General features: G+C 36.5%; 1 protein-coding gene and 2 long non-coding RNA genes across 4 annotated transcripts in view; 2 read left to right on the plus strand and 1 right to left on the minus strand.

Annotated features, from left to right (window-relative positions):
- Positions 1 to 11,479, plus strand: sypl1 (synaptophysin-like 1). The gene is made up of 5 exons (XM_087247890.1): positions 1 to 769; positions 4,869 to 4,984; positions 5,655 to 5,859; positions 6,985 to 7,176; positions 8,364 to 11,479. The coding sequence occupies exons 1-5, from the start codon at positions 698 to 700 to the stop codon at positions 8,493 to 8,495; spliced, it is 717 nt and encodes a 238-aa protein (XP_087104016.1). The 5' UTR covers positions 1 to 697; the 3' UTR covers positions 8,496 to 11,479.
- Positions 6,688 to 24,295, minus strand: part of LOC137491501 (uncharacterized) — a 19,969-nt gene continuing 2,361 nt past the window's right edge. The window contains exons 4-9 of one of the 2 annotated variants that reach the window (XR_015482458.1): positions 21,989 to 22,090; positions 21,205 to 21,341; positions 20,051 to 20,256; positions 19,865 to 19,963; positions 8,345 to 8,491; positions 6,688 to 7,106 (exon numbers count right to left, since the gene is read on the minus strand). This is a non-coding gene — a long non-coding RNA (uncharacterized LOC137491501). Of the gene's footprint in view, positions 7,107 to 8,344; positions 8,492 to 15,209; positions 15,450 to 19,864; positions 19,964 to 20,050; positions 20,257 to 21,204; positions 21,342 to 21,988; positions 22,091 to 24,295 lie in introns of those variants that run through there. The other variant, XR_015482457.1, reaches the window with a different exon arrangement.
- On the plus strand, positions 15,214 to 23,745 carry LOC141381557 (uncharacterized). The gene is made up of 5 exons (XR_015482456.1): positions 15,214 to 15,301; positions 17,939 to 18,037; positions 18,207 to 20,052; positions 23,208 to 23,306; positions 23,476 to 23,745. It is a non-coding gene; the product is annotated as an uncharacterized LOC141381557 (long non-coding RNA).

Below are 24,295 nucleotides of genomic sequence, written 5' to 3' on the forward strand. Positions count from 1 at the left end.
GAAGTGGCCGGTGAGTGTACTTGTATTATTGTGAATTTATTGCCCAGATTATCGAGACGTTTTAAAAATAATATTGTTTAAATACGTGTAAAATATTAGATAAACAAGTAAATATTTTAAAATTATAAACAAACGCGTGTATTTATGTAACATTAACGTAAACTGAGCTCTGACGTAACGTCGCGTGCTAACGTTTTCCGTTAGCTTTTACATACATCTTTAACGGTTACATACACATCAATACGAAACAAACGCATAATTTAACAGCGATTATCGCTCAATACATCAATTATTGAAATGATAAGTTATTTTTTGGGTGATCTGCTCCTTTAAGAGAATGAAGAGTTTAACGGAGCGCAGGAATGTAGAGGATCATATGACTGAAATATTTGCGGGACTTTTTGACGCGGAGAAAAACTTTTATTTATTTTACTTCGTTCGATTGATAATTACTGTATAAATCAAACCCTTCACGCAATAGTTCATATCTTGCGCTGAACTCCGTTTCTCCTGTCATCTGGATTTACTCCGGTTTCTGTGGAGGAGGAGCAGCATCTTTTACCACACACACACACACACACACACACACACACCACGTCACTCTGTTAAACTTTATTTTTTTTTAAGCAAACTTGAGCCTGCAAGATTTTCAAGCTCTTCCCTTTCTTCCTGGTGGATTTCTGGCTCGGTGGGAAAGATGCAGACTGGATTCAGATTGAACTTGAGCCCCGTTAAAGAGCCTCTGGGTTTCGTTAAAGTCCTGGAGTGGGTAAGTAGAAATATACTGTTTACCACGTTTTCACGGTGTAACCTCATCATGGAGAGCAAAGGCCTGTTGAAAACGCGTTTACACCACTGGATTGTGCATTAGAAAGTGCTGGAGTTATATACTGTAGCCAATATAGATGTATATACAATCAACCAAGGCATAACTGTAAAAAAGCAAAGCTTGAGCATCATAGGGAATAATATTCTGACAATTTTAGGGTTGATTTGTATAGTTTATCTCAAATTGTGTCAGTTTAATTCATTTATGTGTTTACAGTGTATCAGATATACTGACAATATGGATTCAGTACTCTATATAAAATCAACAAAGGCATAACTGGAAAAAACAAAGCTTGTGCATCATAGAGAGTGCAAAACAGAGTCTTGTGCAATAAGCAGGAAGTAAAGCTACCCTATCAGGCCATCACCCAATCACCAATAATTCCTTCATTAATTTTTTTCAGCTTAGCCTGTTTATTAATCTGGGGTCGCCACAGCGGAATGAACCGCCAACTTATCCAGCATATGTTTTACAGTGGAAAATCACCAATAATCAATCTTAAAACTTTTTTTGTTTATATTTACGTTTTTTTTTTTTTTTTTTTTTTTTTTTACAATTTACAACAGCAGTCAAGACATTTTTACTGCAAAATATCCAAATTAAATTCCCTTATCAGGAAAAAAAAAAGTTAAGCAACACATCCCTTACATGATCTTTCATTAACACAAATACTATACAGAAGTAACAGGCCATTAGAAGGTGTTTAGCCATGTATAAGTCTAAAATTTCCTTCATAATGATCCTAATAAGGTCTTAAAAAATCTTTAAATGTTTTAAATTTCAAAAACAAAATTTAAAAGTCTTAAATTGATTAAAATATTGTGTCGTAAACCATTTTAAATCGGTCTTAATTTTCCTGTGTCCAAAGAAAAGCTCCCCTATCAGGCTGATACCCAGTCACCAATAATCAATTAAAACATCTTTTGCTTATATTCACGTTATTTTTTTGCAAAAACATACAAATTACAACAGCAGTCAGACATTTTACAACTCATTATCCAAAATAAATTCTCTAATCAGGCAAAAAAAGACTAAAGCAACACATCCCTTTACATGATCTTCCATTAACACAAAAACTATATACAGAAGTAACCAGACTGTTAGAAAAAATCCTGAGTGTTCAGTCCTGAATAAGTCTAAAATATCTTTCATAATGCTCTTAAAAAGTCTTAGAAATTCTTACATTTCAAAAACAAAATTAAAAAGTCTTAAATTCACTGAAATATTGTGTCGTAGGTCTTAAATTATTGTAAACCGGTCATAATTTTCCTGTGTCCAAGTAAAGCTACAATACCCTATCAGGCTCACACCCAGTCACTAATAATCAATCTTAAAACTTCTTTTGTTGATTTTAACCGTTTTTTTTTTTGTTTTTGCAAAAAGTTACAAATTACAACAGCAGTCAGACATTTTACAACAAATTATCCAAATGATACTCTCTACTCAGGAAAAAGACTAACGCAACACATCTCTTTACATGATCTTTCATTAATACAAAAACTATTTACAGAAGTAACCAGACCATTAGAAAAAATCCTGAGTGTTTAGTCTTGGATAAGTCTAAAATTGATTTCATAATGCTCCTAAAAAGTCTTAGAAATTCTTACATTTCAAAAACAAAATTATAAAGTCTTAAATTCGCTGAAATATTGGGTCGTAGGTCTTAAATCATGTTAAATCTGTCTTAATTTTCCTGAGTTCAAATAAAGCTGCCCTATCAGGCTCACACCCAGTCACCAATAATCAATCTTAAAACTTATTTTGTTTAAATTTACGTTATTTATTTATTTACAAAAAATAAAAATACAAACTATAACAGCAGTCAGACATTTTTACAGCAAATTATCCAAATTAAATTCCCTAATCAGGAAAAAACTAAACCAACACATCCCTTTACACTATCTTCCAATTAATGCAAAACTATTTACAGATGTAACTCCTGTCTGATCTGAGCCCCTCCCCCGGAGTTCCGTCAGTCTAGAGATCGGCGATTGGCTCCTGTACTAAAAGGCGGGCTTTATTTGCCATATATCGATCGGTGATTGGCTCCTGTACTAGCAGGCTGGGCTTAATTCGCCAAATTGACCGTTACACTTTTCCCAATTCAATAAGATACGAGTGACATGTCTTGTGTATTCTACAGTCTTTGGTTTCACTCAATCTATATGTGTTGGGACAACATGAAGGATTTAAGATTAGTTTACAAATTAAAGTGAATTAAACATAAAACAATTAAGTTGTCCTTCCAAAAACTCAAGAATGGTGTTTTTTTACTCATTTTACAGTTTAAATATCATATTTGAGTGTATTTTTAATGGTTTTATCTTCACCAAATGACCGTGGAACATTATTTAACTCATATTTTGAGATTCTCCACCACAACTATGTGCTTACATACATTTGTTATGCTTATATGCATATAAAATCACATTTTTAAGGGGCTCTTCTAGACTCCTCTGCAAGTATTTCTACCATATACAGCAGAGACTCAGCAAATCTTGAGTTTTCTTTATCCGCCTCCTTACATGCAGTTCCTCCCTCCTTTATTTCCTCAGAGGAGTCTGTTACTGGCAGAGAAAGCGGAGCGACTGACTCAGCTGCTGCCGTCTATAAAGCATGAATCTGAGCGAAGCACACATGAAACGTTTTTCAGGGTTTTTCTTTACATCCCAGAATGAGTTGGCAAACAGGATGTTTCATGCAGCGACAGCAAACATCTGGTGCTGGAAAACGCCTCGGCCAGCAGGTTTTCATCAAGCTTAACGAACGCGCCCGCTCAAGGGTTAAACGCAAACCGTGAGGGAACCAAAGGTTAAAACTGAGCACAAGATCAGATTAGTGCGTCAGATGATTGCTGAATACAGACGCAGAGCAGACTTTATTTCATGCCTCTTCAGATATTTGTGCAGACATTCATTAAGAAAATATATCAGGATCATTCAAGAAGTATTGTTTTAAAACAGCTTCACGAAAGCGCATTATCACATTGCAATCAATTAAAAATAAGCGAGTAGCACTGTACACTGCACAAATAAATCAGTAAACTAACAGCTTTTCCATATTTTGTGATTCATGGGTTTTCAGGCTGGAAAATGACCAGCTAAATCCAGCTTGACCAGCCTGGTTTAAGCTGGACATAGCTGGTTTTGACTAGACTCACAGCCTGGCTAGGCTGGTCACGCTGGTTTTAGCTGGTCATCTCCCAGCATGACCAGCTGAGACCAGGCTGGAAATGGCTGGAAACCAGCCTGGAAATGGCCCAAACCCCTCTAAAACCAGGCTGGTCGACCAGCTAAAACCAGCCAACCAGCCTAGGCTGGTTTAAGATGGATTTTTTAGCAGGGAATGAGAAGGAGGTGTGTTTCAGGACACGGATTAGATCAAATCTAACAGGGAGGGTGGATGGTACATTTCCATGCACACAAACACACGCTCTTTGTCAGGAATGCCTGTGCGATCATCAATGTAGAAAAGTGATGTCAAATTATAATTTTCGTAATATAAAAAAAAATTCCCGCCTAACCTGCGGGAAAACTGATCATAGATATAAGTGTATATCTCTGACTCTGGATAGCCACAGTCCTCCACTGCAGCTTGGTCCCGCATTCATTCAAAGGAGCGCTACCCTGTACTAAAATGGCGGCTCTATTGACGCATTCCTTCCAATAGACAACAACAGGGTAGACGACATCTAATGTATATATCTATGGCAATTCACAACCATAAATACACACAGAAAAAAAACTGAATCATGAAATACAATATACAGTATCATTTTTCAGAAAAGTGATATGGATTATACTCAACCTTTAATTTAATTGGACATATACTATATATTGTTGACTATACACACAATCTGAGAAAGACTATACAAATACTTTACATAATACTGTATAATATTGTGAAAGAAACTGTGCAGATGATGTATTTAAAAAGTAGGTAGTGCAATGATAAAGATGTATACCGCTGTAAGTAGGAAACCTAAGACCGGTTTGCATGAAGCTTTGTTGTTTTCATGATTCTGTTCACATGTTTCCAGATCACTGCTGTGCTCGCGTTCGGGACCTGTGGGGGATTTTCCGGCAGAAATGTGCTCTCCGTCTTCTGCGATGGCAGCAATGAAACACTCACTGCCACTTTCACCTACCCATTCAGGTGTGGGGCTACTGAAAATAAACAAAAAATTTTTTTATGTATATATATATATATAAATAAATAAATAAATATATATATATATATATATATATATATATATATATATATATATATATATATATATATACAGAAACATAAAAGAGGTCAACTAGAATACATGTTTGTAAGTAAAATAAAATACAAGATATTCAAATGTTTTTGAAGTAAAACTAAAAATAATATGAATTTACTGAAAGGAAAAACTTTATTTTCATTGTAAAACTTTTTCTTGTCAAATGATGTATATAAAACAACAAATGCACGAATAATCACAGGCACACACTTTATACGTAAAAATCTGATGAAAATGCTTATGATATAGATTTGATAATGACACTATAATGATATGAGACATTTCTTAATTAATTAAATTAAATATTGTCTTGTATGAAATGTTCAATTTAACAACTTTTCAATACAACCAAATTAAACACTGCTCCCTAACCATTTTATATTGTCCTACTGATGATATAAACTAATCTCAGAGTTTATAATAACTAAAAATATAGTTGGTCAAAATAGAACCAAAACAGAATCAAATAAAACAAAGATTAATGTTAAAGATGAATAGAAAGATTAACATCACCAAAGTAATCCTAGATAAGGTGAAGTCGGTGTGTTGATTTTTCAGGTTAAACCATGAGCTGTTGGTGGAGCAGAACAGGACCCTCTGCAACCGCTCAGTGTCTGCCACTCATCTGGTGGGCGACTCCTCGTCCTCGGTGGAGTTTTTTGTGGCCGTCGCCGTCCTGGCCTTCCTTTACTCCATGCTGGCGCTCATCGTCTATCTGGGCTACATGCACGTCTACAGAGACTCAGACTTCGGCCCGATGTTTGTCAGTATCATCTGTCTGTCTGTCTATCTATTGTTCCATCCATCCATCCATCCATCCATCCATCCATCTATCTATTTGTGTCCGTCTGTCCGTCCGTCCGTCCGTCCGTCCGTCCGTCTGTCTGTCTGTCTGTCTGTCTGTCTGTCTGTCTGTCTGTCTGTCTATCTATCTATCTATCTATCTATCTATCTATTTGTGTCTGTCCATCTATCTATCTATCTATCTATCTATCTATTTGTGTCTGTCCATCTATCTATCTATCTATCTATCCATCCATCCATCCATCCATCCATCCATCCATCCATCCATCTATCTATTTGTGTCCGTCCGTCCGTCCGTCCGTCTGTCCATCTATCTATCTATCTATCTATCTATCTATCTATCTATCTATCTATCTATCTATCTATCTATCTATCTATCTATCTATCTATCTATCTATGTGTCTCCATCCATCCATCCATCCATCCATCCATCCATCCATCCATCCATCCATCCATCCATCCATCCATCCATCCATCCATCCATCCATCCATCCATCCATCTATCTATCTATCTATCTATCTATCTATCTATCTATCTATCTATCTATCTATCTATCTATCTATCTATCTATCTATCTATCTATCTATCTATCTATGTGTCTCCATCCATCCATCCATCTAATGTTTAAACCGTATAAAGAATTAATACAATTGGAGGATGTTTCGGGAACATTTCCTGATGATTCACTCACCCTCTTGTCATTTAAAGTACATGTTTGTAAATACCTGTATATATTTTTGACAGGGTAAATGCCACATACCGTACAGTGGGAAACATTGAAGTATATATATTTCTATTTTATTTATTTTTAACTGGTTGGACTGATTGGTTCACTAGAAAAGACTCTTATTCCACAGCTGGGATCATTTAGAGGCATTTAAGCTGCACTGAAACTGTTATCTGTTTAGCACAAACCACAGAGCACCAGAAGTCCACTATATAGAGACAAATCCTGCATGTTCTCCTCAAAAATCTTAATATCTTTCAGAATGAAGATTGCAAAGGATGAGTAAAGGATCAGGAAATGTTCATTCTGGAAGTGAACTACTGCTTTAACTCGAGAGTACTGCCTCTGTGTGCTAGGATTTTGTGCTGACAGCGGTGTTTGCGTTCCTGTGGTTGGTGTGTTCGTCTGCATGGGCCAGAGGACTGCAGACGGTGAAGGACGCCACCAGTACCGCTGGCATGGAATCCACTTTAGCGCTCTGCAAGGACAGAGGTGTGAGATGTGAAGTCACAGAGTTTGCCAGCATGCGCTCACTCAATATATCTGTGGTAAGAGAGAACACTGACCAATCACTACTTTTCTGTCAATATTTGTTATACGCATGTTGATTATCACCACCAAAAACACTGTTAAACAAAGTGGCATGTTATTGTTATGATAATGTTAGCCGTGTGTTAGCAACCTGCTAATTTATGCAATTGCAATCAATGTGGTAACAAAATGTACAAGCTTGCCAAACATGTTAGGAACATACTAGCAGCTAATTCATTAAAATGTGTCAACTGTGTGCTTAAACTTGTCAGAAGCATGCTAGTAAAGGTTTAATTCATGATTAGACATGCTAGCAAACTATGAAACTATGCTATAAAACTATGCTAGAAGCATAATAGCAACATTCTAATCACATTAACACACACTAGTCATGTGCTAAAAGCTGTGTTACATAATGCTAACAGTGTGCTAGCTATGTTAGAAACATAGCTAAATATTTAGCATGTTGATAAGAAATTTTTTAACCATGTTAAAATGAGCCATGTGCTACAACATGCTACGTTCTAATCATACTAATAACATGCTAAAACATATTAGCCATGTGCTAAAACATCTGAGCTGTGTTAATGTTAAAACATGTTAGAAACTTACAAAATTAGCAACAATCCAACAACATGCTAATATTAAAACATGATAAAACATGTTAACACATGCTAAAACATGCTAACATTTTAACTAATACTATCAATATGCTAGCTATGCTCGAAACATTACAGCAACATATTAAGCATGCTAATAACAAACTACTTTAAAGCTAAAATCTTAACTACTTTGGAAAACATGCTAGCAACATGTTAATCCTGTAAAAATGTGCCATGTGCTACAATATGCTACCTAAAATCATACTAACAACCTCTTAACACATGTTAGCCATGTACTAAAACATTCAGGCTTCATGTTCATTTGTGCTGTGAAATCTTTTTAGCGATGTCAAACATGTCAACAACATTCCTGCATGCTAATTTATGCTAGCATAATATTAAAACATGCTAGTTTATTTCCTACTTTCTTTACTCCTTTATTTTAACCCTAACTCCTATATTATATTACTATTTCACACATTAGTAACGACTCCTCGAGCCAATTCACAAGTTTGTCGTTACAATCTAGTTGACGTTGTGCTCCTTATGCATTAGCTAAAGTCTGCACATGATAGATAACCACCTGCACACTTGACTTGCAGGTGTTTGGATTCTTGAATCTGATCATATGGGCCGGGAATGCCTGGTTTGTGTATAAAGAGACGCGCTGGCACTCTCAGAAGGTCAACGCTCAGCAAACGCCAGGACGAGCTCCAGCTCCAGCTCCCATCTAAACACAAACATCACACGCTTCAGCCTAATGAACAATACAGTCATTTATAGTAAATAACAGAGTGTTTTTGAACCAAGCTGCAGTCAAGTAGTTGAATGAATCTGTTGTGCTAATTCTTAAAAATGCTATGGTGATACAACGACTGACTAAATATAAACCAGTTACCCAGTTTAGCTGTTGTAGCCATGCTATAGTAAAACAACTACAGTAATATAAACAAACGATCCGACACTGGTTTTCTTCAGCTATAGGGTGTATTATACTACAATACGCCACAGATTACTGTAGTACAAACTAAAGTAGACTAAACTGCAACATTAACTAGTTTATCAGTTCACGTTGTTATATATTATCTATGCTCACTGGCCACTTTATTAGGTACACCTTGCTAGTACCGGGTTGGACCCCGTTTTCTTTCAGAACTGCCTTAATCCTTCGTGGCATAGATTCAATATGGTACTGGCAAGTCGCCTAAATCACCTTTCCTCCCCATTCTGATGCTCGGTTTGAACCGCAGTAGATTGTCTTGACCATGTCTGCATGCCTAAATGCATTGAGTGCTGCCATGTGATTGGCTGATTAGAAATTTGCGTTAACGAGCAGTTGGACAGGTGTACCTAATAAAATGGCCAGTGTGTGTGTGTGTGTATATATATTTGATACTGTTATATAATACACATCATACACATACAATATAATGCACTATAGTATGGTACAAAAACATTGTAGTATTTAGTATAAGTTACTATAGTATTTTTTTTCAGGGCAGCTGGCTCTGGTTTTTGTATGATGATTTTTCTCTAGTTTTGCTTTTTATCTTTCTTTTTGTACTTGAAGATCTTTTATCTTTTTTACGTATTTGCAATATGCAGTGTTTAATGTATGTAAATCTTGGTCAGCTTTTACAGGTACGCTAAACAATATTTGAAAAACATTTTTGACCACGGTGTTTTGCAGCCAATCAGCAGTAAAGGGCGTGTCTTGTGACATCAGTGAAGTTACAAAAAGGGGGCGGGGTTTTGTTTGGATCAACATCGTGTGGCAAAATTTGCTTAAAGGAGACCTATTATGCAAAAAAAAAAAAAAACATTTTTATAAGGCATTTAAACACAAGGTGTGCAAATATAACCAGCTTCAAATGGTAAAAAATGTATTATTATTATTTTTATAATCAGACTTTGATTGACATTCTCCCATTGTAGGTGTCATCAGAGGAGGAAAGCCCCGCCTACTATAGGTATGCTCTCTCCCTCATTAGCATAGGACATTAGTCTTGTTTTGAATCTGCCACTATGCTGACACACAAGCATTCATAACTCCGCCCTCTTTTAAAAAGAGCCCAATCTTATTTGCATTTAAAGCGACAGTCACCAAAACCCGACAATTAGGATCAAAACCTAAAAGGATCAGCTTCAAGGAGTTATAAAACATGATCTGTGGGGTATTTTGATCTGAAACTTCACTACAAACTCTAGAGATATCAGAGACTTATTTTACATCTTGTAAAAAGTGACATAATAGGTCCCCTTTAATAAACTTTTAATGGAAATGCAATACGTTTTAAAAGTTTTACTATTTTTATGATCTAAATGTTAAATAATTTTAAGCATACATGTTTCATCACCTCAGTGCACACATTTAAAAATACTATAGTGTTTTTTAGCCATACCATTTTGAGGAATGTAAACAATAACAATGGTCCTGATGTATTTCCTGTTGTACATTTTTAATTTCCATAGCTTCTGAAAGTCCCAAACGGTCCACATATTGATCAATAATTAATGATAGCTGTTTTAGCATGACAATATGATTGAATTGCCTTTTGTTACAGTTCTGATATAGTATGAAAACAAGAAGGATATGATCAAGAGCCAATCACATGACCACACTGAAATGCTCCATAGTAAAGAACTTGAATTAATCTGTTGCGGTGATTTTATAGTTGCTATTGTAACACGACAACTATAGTATTATAAACAAAAGATCCAATACTGTAGTTTCCTTCAATTATAGGGTATATTATACTACAATACACCATAGTTTACTATAGTAAAAACTAAAGTATACTACAGTATTTATTACAGTTTATCAAGTCACTGTAGTAAATACTATTCATTAACAAAGGGCTTTGAATGCTGTAATATATGCGATTTAATATTAGGGATGCTCCGATCAGGATTTTTGGAGCTGATATCGAGTACCGATTCTGATGCATCAAGGTTTATATAACTGTAACATTGCATTAAGCACATTTTCCCCTTTAAGTATGATACTTAAGTGGAGCTTGCTCCTTTCCTAAAAGAATAAATGAAGGATGTTGCATATAATCGCTTAAACATGTCTGTTATGACCTGTTAGTGTGGACAAGTCATGTTCAGAAGCAGCTTTACAGAAAATAAGTAAGTACATTTGGTGACAATGCAATTTGGAAACATTGCAAATGATGGAAGAGTAATTCAACATGCCTCAATGAAGGAAAAGTTTTGGTGTGCATTTTTGACGCATAAGAAGTTAAAATGCATCATCTGCTTGTAAACGCGCAAACTAAACTCTTACGATTGGTTCATGTGATCGGCAAGATAAGCGAGTACCGATTGAGTCATAAAATGGGATTATCTACCGATCTTCGATACCAGAGAATCCCTAATGGAATGGTTTAAATACACTGCTAGTATTTTTTAAATGTGTGTTGCATTGAAAATGAAATCGTCTTCACGTTTTGTTTTGCGTTTATATTGTTTATCTGTGCTTTTTTATGCAGTATTAAGCGTTCTACAGGTTTGTGGTGATGCTGCAGTTTTGATTTGGTCATTTTTTGTGGTGTTTTATTTCTGCTGCCTCTAAAATGTTGTGTTTAGATGAATAAAAATGACTGTGAAGCGCACTAGGTTGTGTTTGAATAGCAATCTAAGCATGGCATGTCTTGGTTTGTGCTTCTGGGCTTGATTTCTTGCTCAAATAAATCTGGGTGTCCTTCGGTTATAATAGTGCTTTTGTTTTATTCGCTCATCCTGTGACTCCGGGTTTCTCCTAAGAACAAACAGAACATTATCTGTATGGAAGCAAATAAGTAGGGAAAATCATTTTGAGATGTGACAAGCAAAATGATTTTTTTTCTAAATATTTCCCAAATGATGTTTAACAGAGCAAGGAAATTTTCACAGTATGTTTAATAATGTTTTTTCTTCTGGAGAAACTCTTATGTGTTTTATTTCGGCTAGAACAAAAGTAGTTTTTAATTTTTTTAAAGTCATTTTAAGGACAAAATTATTAGCCCCTTAAAGCTATTTTTTCTCGATAGTCTACAGAAGAAACCATCGTTATACAATAACTTGCCTAATTACCCTAACCTGCCTAGCAACCTAATTAACCCAGTTAAGCCTTTAAATGTCACTTTAAGCTGTATGGAAGTGTCTTGAAAAATATCTAGTCAAATATTATTTACTGTCATCATGGCAAAGAGAAAATAAATCTGTTAGTAGAAATTAGTTATTAAAACTATTATGTTTAGAAATGTGTTGAAAAAACCTCCCCTCCGTTAAACAGAAATTGGTGGAAAAAAATAAACAAGGGTCTAATAATTCAGGGGGAGTAATAATTCTGACTTCAACTGTATATCATGTACATTTGTCATTTCAACATGTAAATTACGTTCATAATGCCTGTAGTTTTTGCCAACCTGACTCTACATCATAACTTTTCAATCCAGATGGATGGGGCAACCATTACTGCATCCAAAACAGTGAAAAGCCTTGGAGTAACGATTGATGACCAACTAAACTTCTCTGACCACATTTCTAGAACTGCTCGATCGTGCAGATTTGCACTCTACAACATCAGAAACATCCAACCCTTCCTATCTGAACATGCAGCTCAACTCCTTGTTCAAGCTCTTGTTCTCTCCAGACTGGAATATTGCAACTCTCTACTAGCCGGGCTCCCAGCTAACTCTATCAAGCCTCTTCAGCTGCTTCAGAACGCAGCAGCACGAGTGGTCTTTAATGAACCTAAAAGAGCACATGTCACTCCGCTGCTCATCCGTTTGCACTGGCTGCCAGTTGCTGCTCACATCAAATTTAAAGCTCTGATGTTTGCTTACAAAGCGACTTCTGGCTTTGCTCCTTCTTATCTGCTCTCACTTCTGCAGATGTATGTGCCCTCCAGAAACTTGTGTTCTGTGAATGAACGTCGCTTCATGGTTCCATCCCAAAGAGGGAAGAAATCACTTTCCCGAACACTCGCATTCAATCTGCCCGGTTGGGGGAATGAACTCCCTAACTGCATCAGAACGGCAGAGTCACTCGCTGTCTTCGAGAAACCACTAAAAACTCAACTATTTAGTCTCCACTTCACTTCCTAATCTGCATTTGCTTCTCTGGCTCCAACACTAACTGTACTACAAAAAAAAAAAAAAATAATAATTACTAATGCTTTGCTTCTTAGACTTTACAGACCTGAAACTTGCCTCCAGCACTTATTCATTGTTGCTCTTATAGTTGTGTAAGTTGCTTCCTTGTCCTCATTTGTAAGTCGCTTTGGATAAAAGCATCTGCTAAATGACTAAATGTAAATATTGTAATGCTTCATAAGTTGCAAAATGTTATTGAAAATGTAATGCAAAATGGGTGCATATAAAAACGGATTAATTAGTTTTGAAATGTAGTTCACTAAAGAAAATGCAATTTTATAATGTTTATTGCACTGTAAAAAAATCCTGGTCGCTTTAATTTTTTAAAGCTGAATCATTACTGAGTCCATTAAACTTATATTATGTTAAACTGACTTAAAACAGCTTGTGTAACTTATAATATTAAGTTAGTACATGATAAACTTAAGTTCCAGTGAACTGTAAACATTTGCTGTCATGACTAATTGATCATATCATTTTTTACAGTGTGGGAATGTATTTAGCATTTTCAAAGACGTGCAAGTTTTAGTGGAAAATTAAAATAAATATTTTTTTTTGCATTTGTCCCCAACCATAGTTCATTCATTCATTTTCCTTCGGCTAAATCTCTATTTCAGAGACCATCACAGCGGAATAAACCGCCAACTATTCCAGCATATGTTTTACACAGCGAATGCCGTTCCAGCCGCAACCCAGAACTGAAAAACCAACCACAGTTTCAATATTGAAATTAAACACTAGTTGTAATGCTTTAAAAGCTGCTAAATTAAATTGAAAATGTAATACACAAGATGAATTTGATGTGTGTATACGGTACAAGCCGAAATTGTAGTACAATTATTACTTGCATGACATTTAACTCACCATATTATCTCATCCTTATAGCTATCATTGGCTCAGAATGCATTTACAAATGCATGCCAAATTTCCCTACAAACATCCCACAGTGTTATGGGGAAAAATCTAAATGCATTTAGGGCGATTTACAAATAAATAACTGAAAATAAAAAATATCTGCTTTACTGTGCACACATCAAATTGTTTGTGCATAACATTATTTTGTTTAATTAATTATTTAAGATTAAACATTAAAATATAACATTTGAAAATGATATTTTTTTTCATTTTGCATCAAATATTGCAGACGTCTTGAAAAATGCCAATTGAAATGCAGACACAGTCATTTAACACACTGCCCTATTGTTTTTAAAATGTATGTTGCTGCAAAGTTTAATGTCTGACAAGTGTTTTGACTCCTGGATAATCAAGTCTAGACTCTTTTAATCTCACATGTTCATGCCTGAGTGGGATGTATTGCTGTTTTTTTATTTATTTTGCTCCAAGTAACGATAGCCAACTTTTAAAATAATTAATGATGAAAATTAACATGTAAAACATTATTAATATACATATAAACATATAAATGATCTATTTACTCTTCTATTGATCACAGACTGTGCTTTTTCCTGACATGTTGCATGTGATGTATTTATTTCACTACAGCGCCACCTGCTGGCAATAATGAAACTTAATTACGTAATGCGGGCTGCTTGAGAAACGAAACCAGAATGATTTGTCATAAATAATATGATATACACACACAATAATACAATTTTATGGCTAAATACTAAGAAAAACTTAACTCATAACCCTGTCAAACAAATTTCGCTAACACCGGAACCAGGAAGTGTGAAAAAGGCCTATTGGCGCGCTCGAATACCAAATGCGTAATAATTTAGGCGGGGTTAAGCAAAGCAGGTGATTTGAATATGCAATACAGATATCTACAAAAGAGTTTTGACTAGTCACAATGTTAATTAAAGATATCTACAATTATATTCTTCCTAGTCACAAAGCTCAATGCAGATATCTTCAAAGAATGATCCTCCTAGTCAAAACTTTAAACGAGATATCTCTAAATACATTGCAGATATCTTTTAATGAGTTTTGACTAGTCAAAAAAAAAAATCCAATTCAAGATATCTAACGTTACAATTGTAATTCGACTAGTAGTAAATTAGTTAGAGATATCTTCAAATATATTTGTAGATATCTCTAAATATGACGAATTAAAGATATCTCTAAATATTTTTCAATGGAAGTCAATGGAGGAATATGACTAGTCATAATATATTTGCAGATATCTCCAATCTGATTTCGTGCTAGTACAATTGTAATTGCAGATATCTCTAATTGTCATTCTGACTAGTCGAATTATAATTATGACTAGTCAAAATATAATTAGAGATATCTCTAAATATATTTATGGATAGTCAAAACAAAGTAGTAAATGTTAAAACGGCTTGCCATAGTCTGTGAAGGAAGAAGGAAGAGCAATGGCGACGCAGTACCGCCGCGCGCTCACACCGGAGCCAAACACGGGAGCCACAACACACACGGTAAGTCCCGCTCAGCACCCGGTTCCGCTCCGGTAGGACACTCTTTAACGCCAGGCTTTTAGACGCATCCGTGCCTCCGTGCATCTGCATAAAAAACGCGCTGTAAACACGCATGCATTCATATCAGCGCACGTCACTAGTGATTGACAGCTGTCGTGCACTACACGAGAACGCGCATATGTTGGTGCGCCACGAGACGAGTGTGTATAAGTTTACATATTGTGTGTATTTGTGTATGTTTGCTGTGATACTGGTGAGAAGAAGCTCTTGATTTGATACAGAGGTGGTCAAACTCAGTCCTGCAGGTGTGTGTATGTGTGTGTGGGCGTTTCTTCTCTGTCATTGTGTTATTATTGTTGTCAGCGCTCTTACTGTTTACACTAGTTGTTTTTGGTGGTAATGTCAGGATACCAACATTTTAGTAGCTGATTCAACATGCTGATTATTTGCTAAATATTATTATTTTTGTTTTTATGCAGCCAGATAAAATTAGTTTGAGGTTTATAAATATAGTAAGATGTCATTTAAATATTGTTTTTTTATTTTAGTACAAAACAAAACAATTATAGCTATAACACAAGCACTTTAATCATTTAATTGTATATAATTTATATATTAATTTATAAATAAAATCATATTTATTTACATGTATAGTATCCCACCATTTTTATTTATAGTATAAATATTTGATAAAGTGACAACAAAAAATATAATATTGTTATTAGTTTAATTCATAATATTGCAATATGTTTTAGTATTTTATTTACCTTAAAACTTTGTAAATGTTTTATTTTTTCATAAGTAAAATTGGATTTATTTTTACATTAAATTTTGTAATATTTGGTGTTTATTTATTATTATAAATAATAATAATAATAATATTAATAATAACAATCAGAGTAGAGTTTTGCCATATTACCAATTACTGTAAAGTTGAGCCTTCTGACCAATCAGAGCAGAACAGAGTAGAGCCTTCCGACCAATCAGAGTAAAGTAGAGCCTTCTGACCAATCAGAGCACAACAAAATAAAGCCATCTAACCAGTCAAAGCAGAGTAGAATCTTCTGACCAATCAGAGCAGAGTAGACTGTGATATGAGAGGGGTTCATATAGACTGGATTTTTTAGCAACCCGTTTCAGACACTGATCAAAAAAAGAGTTGATTCTGCTGTAAATATCAGGAGAAAATGGTGAAATAATACGCATGAAGTCCCTGCTGCTGATATTTTACTAGTTATCCAGCTTGACAAGTATAACAAGTTAGCATTAGCTTGTTAACCCTTAGAGCGGCAACTTAAAAAATCAAACTGAGCTTTGGCACGTTGGCTGGCGCTGAGCAGAGAAAGACGTGTCATATTATCACAATTATGCAGCTTTTTAATCGCCTAATGCTTATTTTATGTCTTAGACATGTAAATAGACGTAAGTACTAGTAAAACAAGAGATTTAGAGTTTGTAAAACACACAAGGAAGTCTCAAAATCCATTCAAATATAATTTGCCGGTGTGTTTTATTCATACCAGATACACATGGTGAAAGTAACTATAAAGTTGAATCTACTCTTCTCTAAGTTTACCAGCCACTTACCTGCATGTATTTGGGGAGTAACTGGTGAATTTACGTGCTCAATCCTGCGTATTCTGCTTTAGCAATGAGTCAAACGCGCGGCCGCAAGTAAACATGGCGACGCCCATCTGACGTTATAGATCACAATCACTTACACGTTTATGTAAATTGGATTATCAGGTAGTTAATGACACGATGAGCAAGTGTGTGAATATGTTGAAATAAAAGTAATAATGAATAAAAGAGCTAGATCTGTCATACAGAGCTATTGTGGCTGTGGTGTGTCATGTGACAAACATGAGGCGTCGCCACGGGAACATTAACGGTGAACGTTCTAAAAAAATGGTCGCCTAAAAAACCGGACTCCCGTTTCCAGATAGAACCTTTAAAACTCAGCAGTGAAAGGGTTAATAACAGAAGTAAAGCAGTGGTGGCAGAGTTACTTTGCGCTTTGCGTTGCAAGACTGAAGACATTTTTATTCACTCGCCTTTTTTGATCATTCATTTTACCATCTGTTGTCATGTAGAGCTGCACTGCAGAAAAGCTTTTCTTTATAGTTGTCAACATCAGTGGATGAACATACAGAAAACTACAGCTGCACCACAGGAAGCTGAAATCTCAATGCTTTGCTGAAATTCAGAAAAATCCCCACAATCATTCAAATCAACAGATCTGCAATAGTGTAATTCAGAAATATCTCCACAGGAGGGCGACATGTTTAAAGTCATTCAATTAGATTTGCAGTTGTGTAATTCACCAAAATCACCACCGGAGGGCGAATATTCTAAATTTATTATGTTGAAGATTTGCAAAGGTGTAATTCAGAAATTCTCCACACGAGGCTGAAACTTTCATTATTTTAGAGCGGCAGCAGTGCAGTTCACAAACATCACCACAAGAGGGCGAATATTTTAAATACATTATATTAAAAATTCGCAAAGGCGTAATTCAGAATAATCTCCACATGAGGGCGCAATATTCAATACAAATGTAATATTTGCATATTTGTCTATTATTAGCTCAGATATTCAGTGTGTAATAATGTGTGTATTTGTTTGTCTGCTCTACAGGATCAGTGAAGTGTTGTGGACTGTAAGCCTGTTGAACAGAAGCAGAGACGTGTGGACAGACACTGACTGTACTGATGATGATCATCTGCTGCTGCTCAGGTGATGTAGATCATGTATGATTGTGTGTGTGCGTGTTCCACATGTCGGTTACCATCATTTGCTTTGTGGAGGGTCACTCCTCTAGAAAGTAAATGATGGTAACCGAAACGGGTGGGGAAGGGACGAAGGTCTAGAATTTTTATACAGTTCATTTTAAATTTTTTGGCAGGCTGTAAAGTATAACCCCTGCTGGACACGGCTCCGGAAGCTCCAGGGGGAGACCGAACTGGTATCCCCCCTTCTTCAGGCGCGCCTCACACTCACTCACCATTCACACATATCGCAGAGTTCTGGCTGGGACCGTTACCAGCAACCCCTGAAGCCGTGGGGCAGCGCTCTTACCACAGAGCCACAGATCTCCTGTCTGAACACCTGCTGGAACTGATGTTTGGCTGCTGACCTGTGTGTGAGCTGATTCAATAAAACAAGATACAAGTCAGATGTGAACCCTTGTCTTTATGAGTCTCTTCCTCAGAGAACTTGTGTTCTGTATAATGAGTTGAACAATACCCTTAGCAAGGATTGAACCCGGGTCTTCTTGATTATAGTTCAACACTTTATGACCTGAGCCACCGAGTCTAGCTGTTGGAGGAGATATCTGAATGGAGCTTTATCACTAACTCCATCATGACCAAGGTTTGACACATGTTTCTTTGTAATTTGGTTCATAAAACAACAATTGCCTAAAGTCAAGCTCTGTGGTTCAGTGGGTGAGCGTTCAACTATTGTACAGAAGTGTGAAATATCGAATCCCACTCTTGCTAGAACAAGTCAGATTTGGACTCTTGTCTTTATGAGTCTCTTCCTCAGAGAACTTGTGTTTATTCACTCAATCATCACGAGTTTCACATCAGCGTCCTTCATCCAGCTTGAGCTCATTATATTCAGCATCAGCTTCATCATCAGGGCAGGACACTGATGGTGAATATAATAAGCTCAAGCTGGACATTAGCCATAGTAAGGTTTGAACCCGGGTCTCTTTGATTAAAGTTCAACAATTTATGACCTGAGCCACAGAGTCTGGATGGCTAAGTGAATGTTTAAATGGAGCTTTATCTATTTCCTAATTCTAACCGTGATCTGAGATAAATTTGTTTGTAATTTGGCTCACAAAAAGACTACTGTCAGACGTGAAGTCCAGTAGCTCAGTGGATGAGTGTTAGACGGCCATACAGAAGACTGAAGGTACTTGGATACGAAACCCGCTGTGCAGATCACAACAAAAGAACAGCTGAAATGAAAGTAACTGAGGAGAAACTCTTTATTGTTTTTGTATTTAGATCAGCAGTAAAGAGCAGTAACAGGGTCTGAATTTGAACCCAGATATGCTGTGAGAAATTCACATCTCAGGCTGTGTGCTCTGACCACTACACCATCAGCACACACACAGTAACACACTTCTTTCTCCAATGTAAGGATGACCACATTTACACATTTTGAAAAAAAAGTAAATAAATACAAATAATTAATAACAAATGTAAAATTATTCAATATTCATTCAAACTACATCATATGCTGATATATTATTATATTTCATTGTTCAAAATGTGAAAAACCTGCTTATTCTCCAATCAAACACATCAACCATATTTCAGATGATCTTACAGCTGCTTGTGGGGCTTTAAATGTCACTAAACACAATTAAACACTGTAAATATCATCATTTACCTCTAAAGTCTCCTCATACTGTATTGAGGACTCTACACCAAATCTGGCCAATCAGATGCTTCCTACAGAAAGTCCCTCCCCAAACATACACGCGACAGAGCAGCAGCACAACAAACACACTTTCTGGACTCTCTACTGGAAATATGAGCTCATAAATACCTTTACTGGAGCTGTGAATCCGCCTGGATGTGGAGGAGCGTCAGAAAGAGGAAAGATGTGCAGCAGAAACACAACAGACACACGTGTGTATCTTCACTGCTGCAGAGGAGGAGAGAGAGCAATGCCTGAACACAAACACTACAGCAACATCACTACAAACAAACCCACCGAAACAAAGTCACTTACAGGTGAGTCGCGTTACTCTCCATTTCTGCACTTTGTGCCGCTTTTCTTCACTGTCGGGCTGTAATATGTGCTGTTGACTGACATTATGAGTCTGTCACTGAGCTGTCATCTGCTGGACTTGACGCCAGTAAAACGGTGTACCTGTGATGATCTGTGGCGCTGTTGTCAAAGGTGTTCAGGCTAAAAGAGCAGCTCGCTGATGCCTCCTAGTGGAGCAGATGGAAACTGCGCTTTAATGCCTCTTGCTGAGTTCAGAAGATTTTTTTCATCCACTCGTTGTTTTCATACAGCAACAAAAATACTTATAATTCTAAACTTGATGAATGGCTTACTACAATATATAAACATTTAAAAAGCAGCCAGTCATCTTTATAAGGCATTTATGATCATATTTCTGTTGGTCAATTAAATCTGTAAGCAATGAAAACATTCTGCATCCCCAATATAAAAGCTCGTCAAATAAATTAAATGTGTTTATTGATGAGAGGTGCATTAATTACATACAGGCTAAAAGACCATCTGGAGTGAATAACAGCATAATGAGAAAGTCACAAGCTAAAAAGTTCAATATTTATGTTTTGCACTTCATTTATCGATATTTGATGTCAAGTATGTAGTCATCAGCTTTTGGGAAATATTTAATGTTACATTTATATTGGTTTGATGTTTCCACATTGTTAATCAATAATTTGTCCTGAGTTTCTGTATAAAAAGAGCTAAAATAATCCCTTATGAATGTTCAGATGTTTGAGTTTAAGCTTTAAAAGGTAAAAAGTGATTAAACACACACACACACACACACACACACACACACGTTGTGAGGAGGGAAATTAACAGGTGAGACCAAAACGACTGGTGTGTCCGATTAAGAGAAGCGTCCGAGCTGGAGACTCAGTAAGATTAAGAGAATTTACTGAAGATAGTTTGCCGTTCTGTGACACTCGCATAGAGTTTGCTGGCCGATATCGATGCCTTACAATAACAAAAACACAGCAATTATACTGTGCATAATAAATCTACAGAATCATCCCAATCAATCTAAAATGATCAATTCTGTACACACAGAGCCGTTCAAGTCATCTGGTGAAATTGTACTCTTATCACAGTATAAATCACAGAAAACTAAACATCACATTGTGACATATTTACAATACCGTGCCGCTCTACAGGGAACGACCTGTTTCATCCTCAAGGCTGTTTCTTGTACTCTCAGCCGTCTAATCGGAAACTGGTTGAATACTGGTGTAATCTACATCCAGACTGGCAGCTGCTGCTACACAGAAAGTCTCTCCTGCACACAAAGAAAATGACTTTAAACAGAATTAACACAGAAAACGGTAAATAACTCAGGAAACAGTTGTTTCCAATCCATCACAGGGTTCAACGCTAAGGATTTTTTCTACTGGTCCGATCGGGCAAGTGGTTCAGATTTTTACTTGCCCTGCCAAAATTTTCACTGGCCCCACCAAAAAAAGAGAAGTTAATAGCTTAATGTGGAGGTATTTTATTGCGGTTTGAAATTATTTAACAAAAGGTGGCTGACTTGTCAAACTGACGGCAAACTATGCATAACATCACTTCATTTTTATTTTGTCGTGTTGTTCCCACGTAAATGTCTACTTCCAAGACGTTAGAAACAGACATTTTCGTTTAACCTTATTATTTGATGTTGCCGCCATGTTGCTGTTTCTACGCTGTACTGGTTACCAGGTTACAAAAAAATAAATAGCATGGTCAAATCAATCAGATAAGAGGAACCGGAAAGCAATATGGTGTTTACGACATCACAGAGAAGGTAGCGTTTAAAGACTTAAAAGCACAAACCTAAAATGCACACAGTTGACAAATAGTCACAGACAAATTAAATGTTAGTGACAAGGCAGCACTGTCCCAATCGGGCCAGTAATGATCCAGTCTACTGTCCCAAGCGTCTCTCACACTGGCCCTGGGCCCCCGGGCAGTCCTTATTGTTGAGCCCTGCATCAGGAATCCAGTTCTGCTCAAGAGCTCTCCATGTCCTCTGACCTGGCTTGGTAGATCCTGAAAACAGAGATTTGACAGAAACAGAGACTCTCCGACTGAACACATCACTAAATGAGGTCATGTTTAACTTCATTCACTGATCAAAATCATGCCAAAGATTAAATCAGGGTTCCTGCAGGTTTCACCAAGTCAAATTTAAGACATTTTTATGACCATTATGAATGAAATTGTAGACTTATACACGGCTAAATGTTAAGGATTTTATTTGAATATCCCAGTTGGAAAACATTTTCACTTGCCCTATCAAAAACGATTATAATGTAAAACATTTAATAAAACAATCATAATAATAATTTAATAATACAAATCTCTGTCAGGTCAGTATCCTCAGCAATAAATGGAGATCGCTTAAGCAGATGTTGCTGTAGGGAAAGTAATTAAAAGCTATTTTTAAATAAAAAGTTTAGCGTTGTATTGAGATTGTTGGTGATTGTCTGGGTGTTAATGGCCAGATTGGGGAGCTATACAGGAACAAGGCAAAATTAAGAGCTGTTAATAAGAGATTTAAGACCTATAACACAAGATTTCAGTAGATTTAAGACTTTTTAAGGACTAACATTTAGCTTTTGTAAGATAAGAGAATTTTAACACTTTTAAGACCGATGACACCTCAACACTTCCTGCTTTCTTTTACACAATAATATATTTATGGTTGTCACCATCAGTGGATGAAAATACAGATAACTACAGCTGCACCACAGGAAGCTGAAATCTCAATGCTTTGCTGAAATTAAAAAAAATCACCACAGGATGGCGATACGTTTAAAGTCATTCAATTAGATTTGCAGTTGTGTAATTCACCAAAATCACTACAGGAGGGCGAATATTTTACATTAATTATATTGAAGATTTGCAAAGGTGTAATTCAGAAATTCTCCACACGAGGCTGAAACTTTCATTATTTTAGAGCGGCAGCAGTGCAGTTCACAAACATCACCACAAGAGGGCGAATATTTTAAATACATTATATAAAAAAATTGCAAAGGCGTAATTCAGAATAATCTCCACATGAGGGCGCAATATTCAATACAAATGTAATATTTGTATATTTGTCTATTATTAGCTCAGATATTCAGTGTGTAATAATGTGTGTATTTGTTTGTCTGCTCTACAGGATCAGTGACGTGTTGTGGACTGTAAGCCTGTTGAACAGAAGCAGAGACGTGTGGACAGACACTGACTGTACTGATGATGATCATCTGCTGCTGCACAGGTGATGTAGATCATGTGTGTGATTGTGTGTGTGTGTTTCACATGTCGGTTACCATCATTTGCTTTGTGGAGGGTCACTCCTCTAGAAAGTAAATGATGGTAACCGAAAAGGGTGGGGAAGGGACGAAGGTCCAGAATTTTTATACAGTTCATTTTAAATTTTTTGGCAGGCTGTAAAGTATAACCCCTGCTGGACACGGCTCCGGAAGCTCCAGGGGGAGACCGAACTGGTATCCCCCCTTCTTCAGGCGCGCCTCACACTCACTCACCATTCACACATATCGCAGAGTTCTGGCTGGGACCGATACCAGCAACCCCTGAAGCCGTGGGGCAGCGCTCTTACCACAGAGCCACAGATCTCCTGTCTGAACACCTGCTGGAACTGATGTTTGACTGCTGACCTGTGTGTGAGCTGATTCAATAAAACAAGATAAAAGTCAGATCTGATCCTTTGTCTCTATAAGTCTCTTCCTCAGAGATCTTGTGTTGAACATTACCCATAGCGAGGATTGAACCCGGGTCTTCTTGATTAAAGCCCAACACTTTATGACCTGAGCCACCAAGTCTGATGTTGGAGGAAATATCTGAATGGGGCTTTATCACTAACTCCATCATGACCAAGGTTTGACACAAATTTCTTTGTAATTTGGCTCACAAAACAACCATTTCCAAAAATCAAGCTCTGTGGTTCAAAGGAAGAGCGTTCAACTATCATACAGAAGTGCGAAGGATCAAATCCCACTCTTGCTAGAACAAGTCAGATGTGAACTCTTGTCTTTATGAGTCTCTTCCTCAGAGAACTTGTGTTTATTCACTCAATCATCACGAGTTTCACATCATCATCCAGCTTGAGCTCATTATATTCAGCATCAGCTTCCATCATCAGGGCAGGACACTGATGGTGAATATAATAAGCTCAAGCTGGACATTAGCCATAGTGAGATTTGAACCCAGGTCTCTTTGATTAAAGTTCAACACTTTATGACCTGA

Source organism: Danio rerio, chromosome 4, assembly GCF_052040795.2.
Source record: "Danio rerio strain M-AB ecotype USA chromosome 4, GRCz13ab, whole genome shotgun sequence".
NCBI classification, from domain to species: Eukaryota; Metazoa; Chordata; class Actinopteri; order Cypriniformes; family Danionidae; genus Danio; species Danio rerio.

What these genes read in the sequence shown, in the direction of transcription:
- sypl1 (XM_087247890.1), top strand. Translation starts at nt 698, where the DNA reads ATGCAGACTGGATTCAGATTGAACTTGAGCCCCGTTAAAGAGCCTCTG. An exon ending in ACTTTCACCTACCCATTCAG is followed by an intron (nt 4,985 to 5,654) that starts GTGTGGGGCTAC and finishes TTGATTTTTCAG; the next exon opens with GTTAAACCATGAGCTGTTGG. An exon ending in CAGACTTCGGCCCGATGTTT is followed by an intron (nt 5,860 to 6,984) that starts GTCAGTATCATC and finishes TCTGTGTGCTAG; the next exon opens with GATTTTGTGCTGACAGCGGT.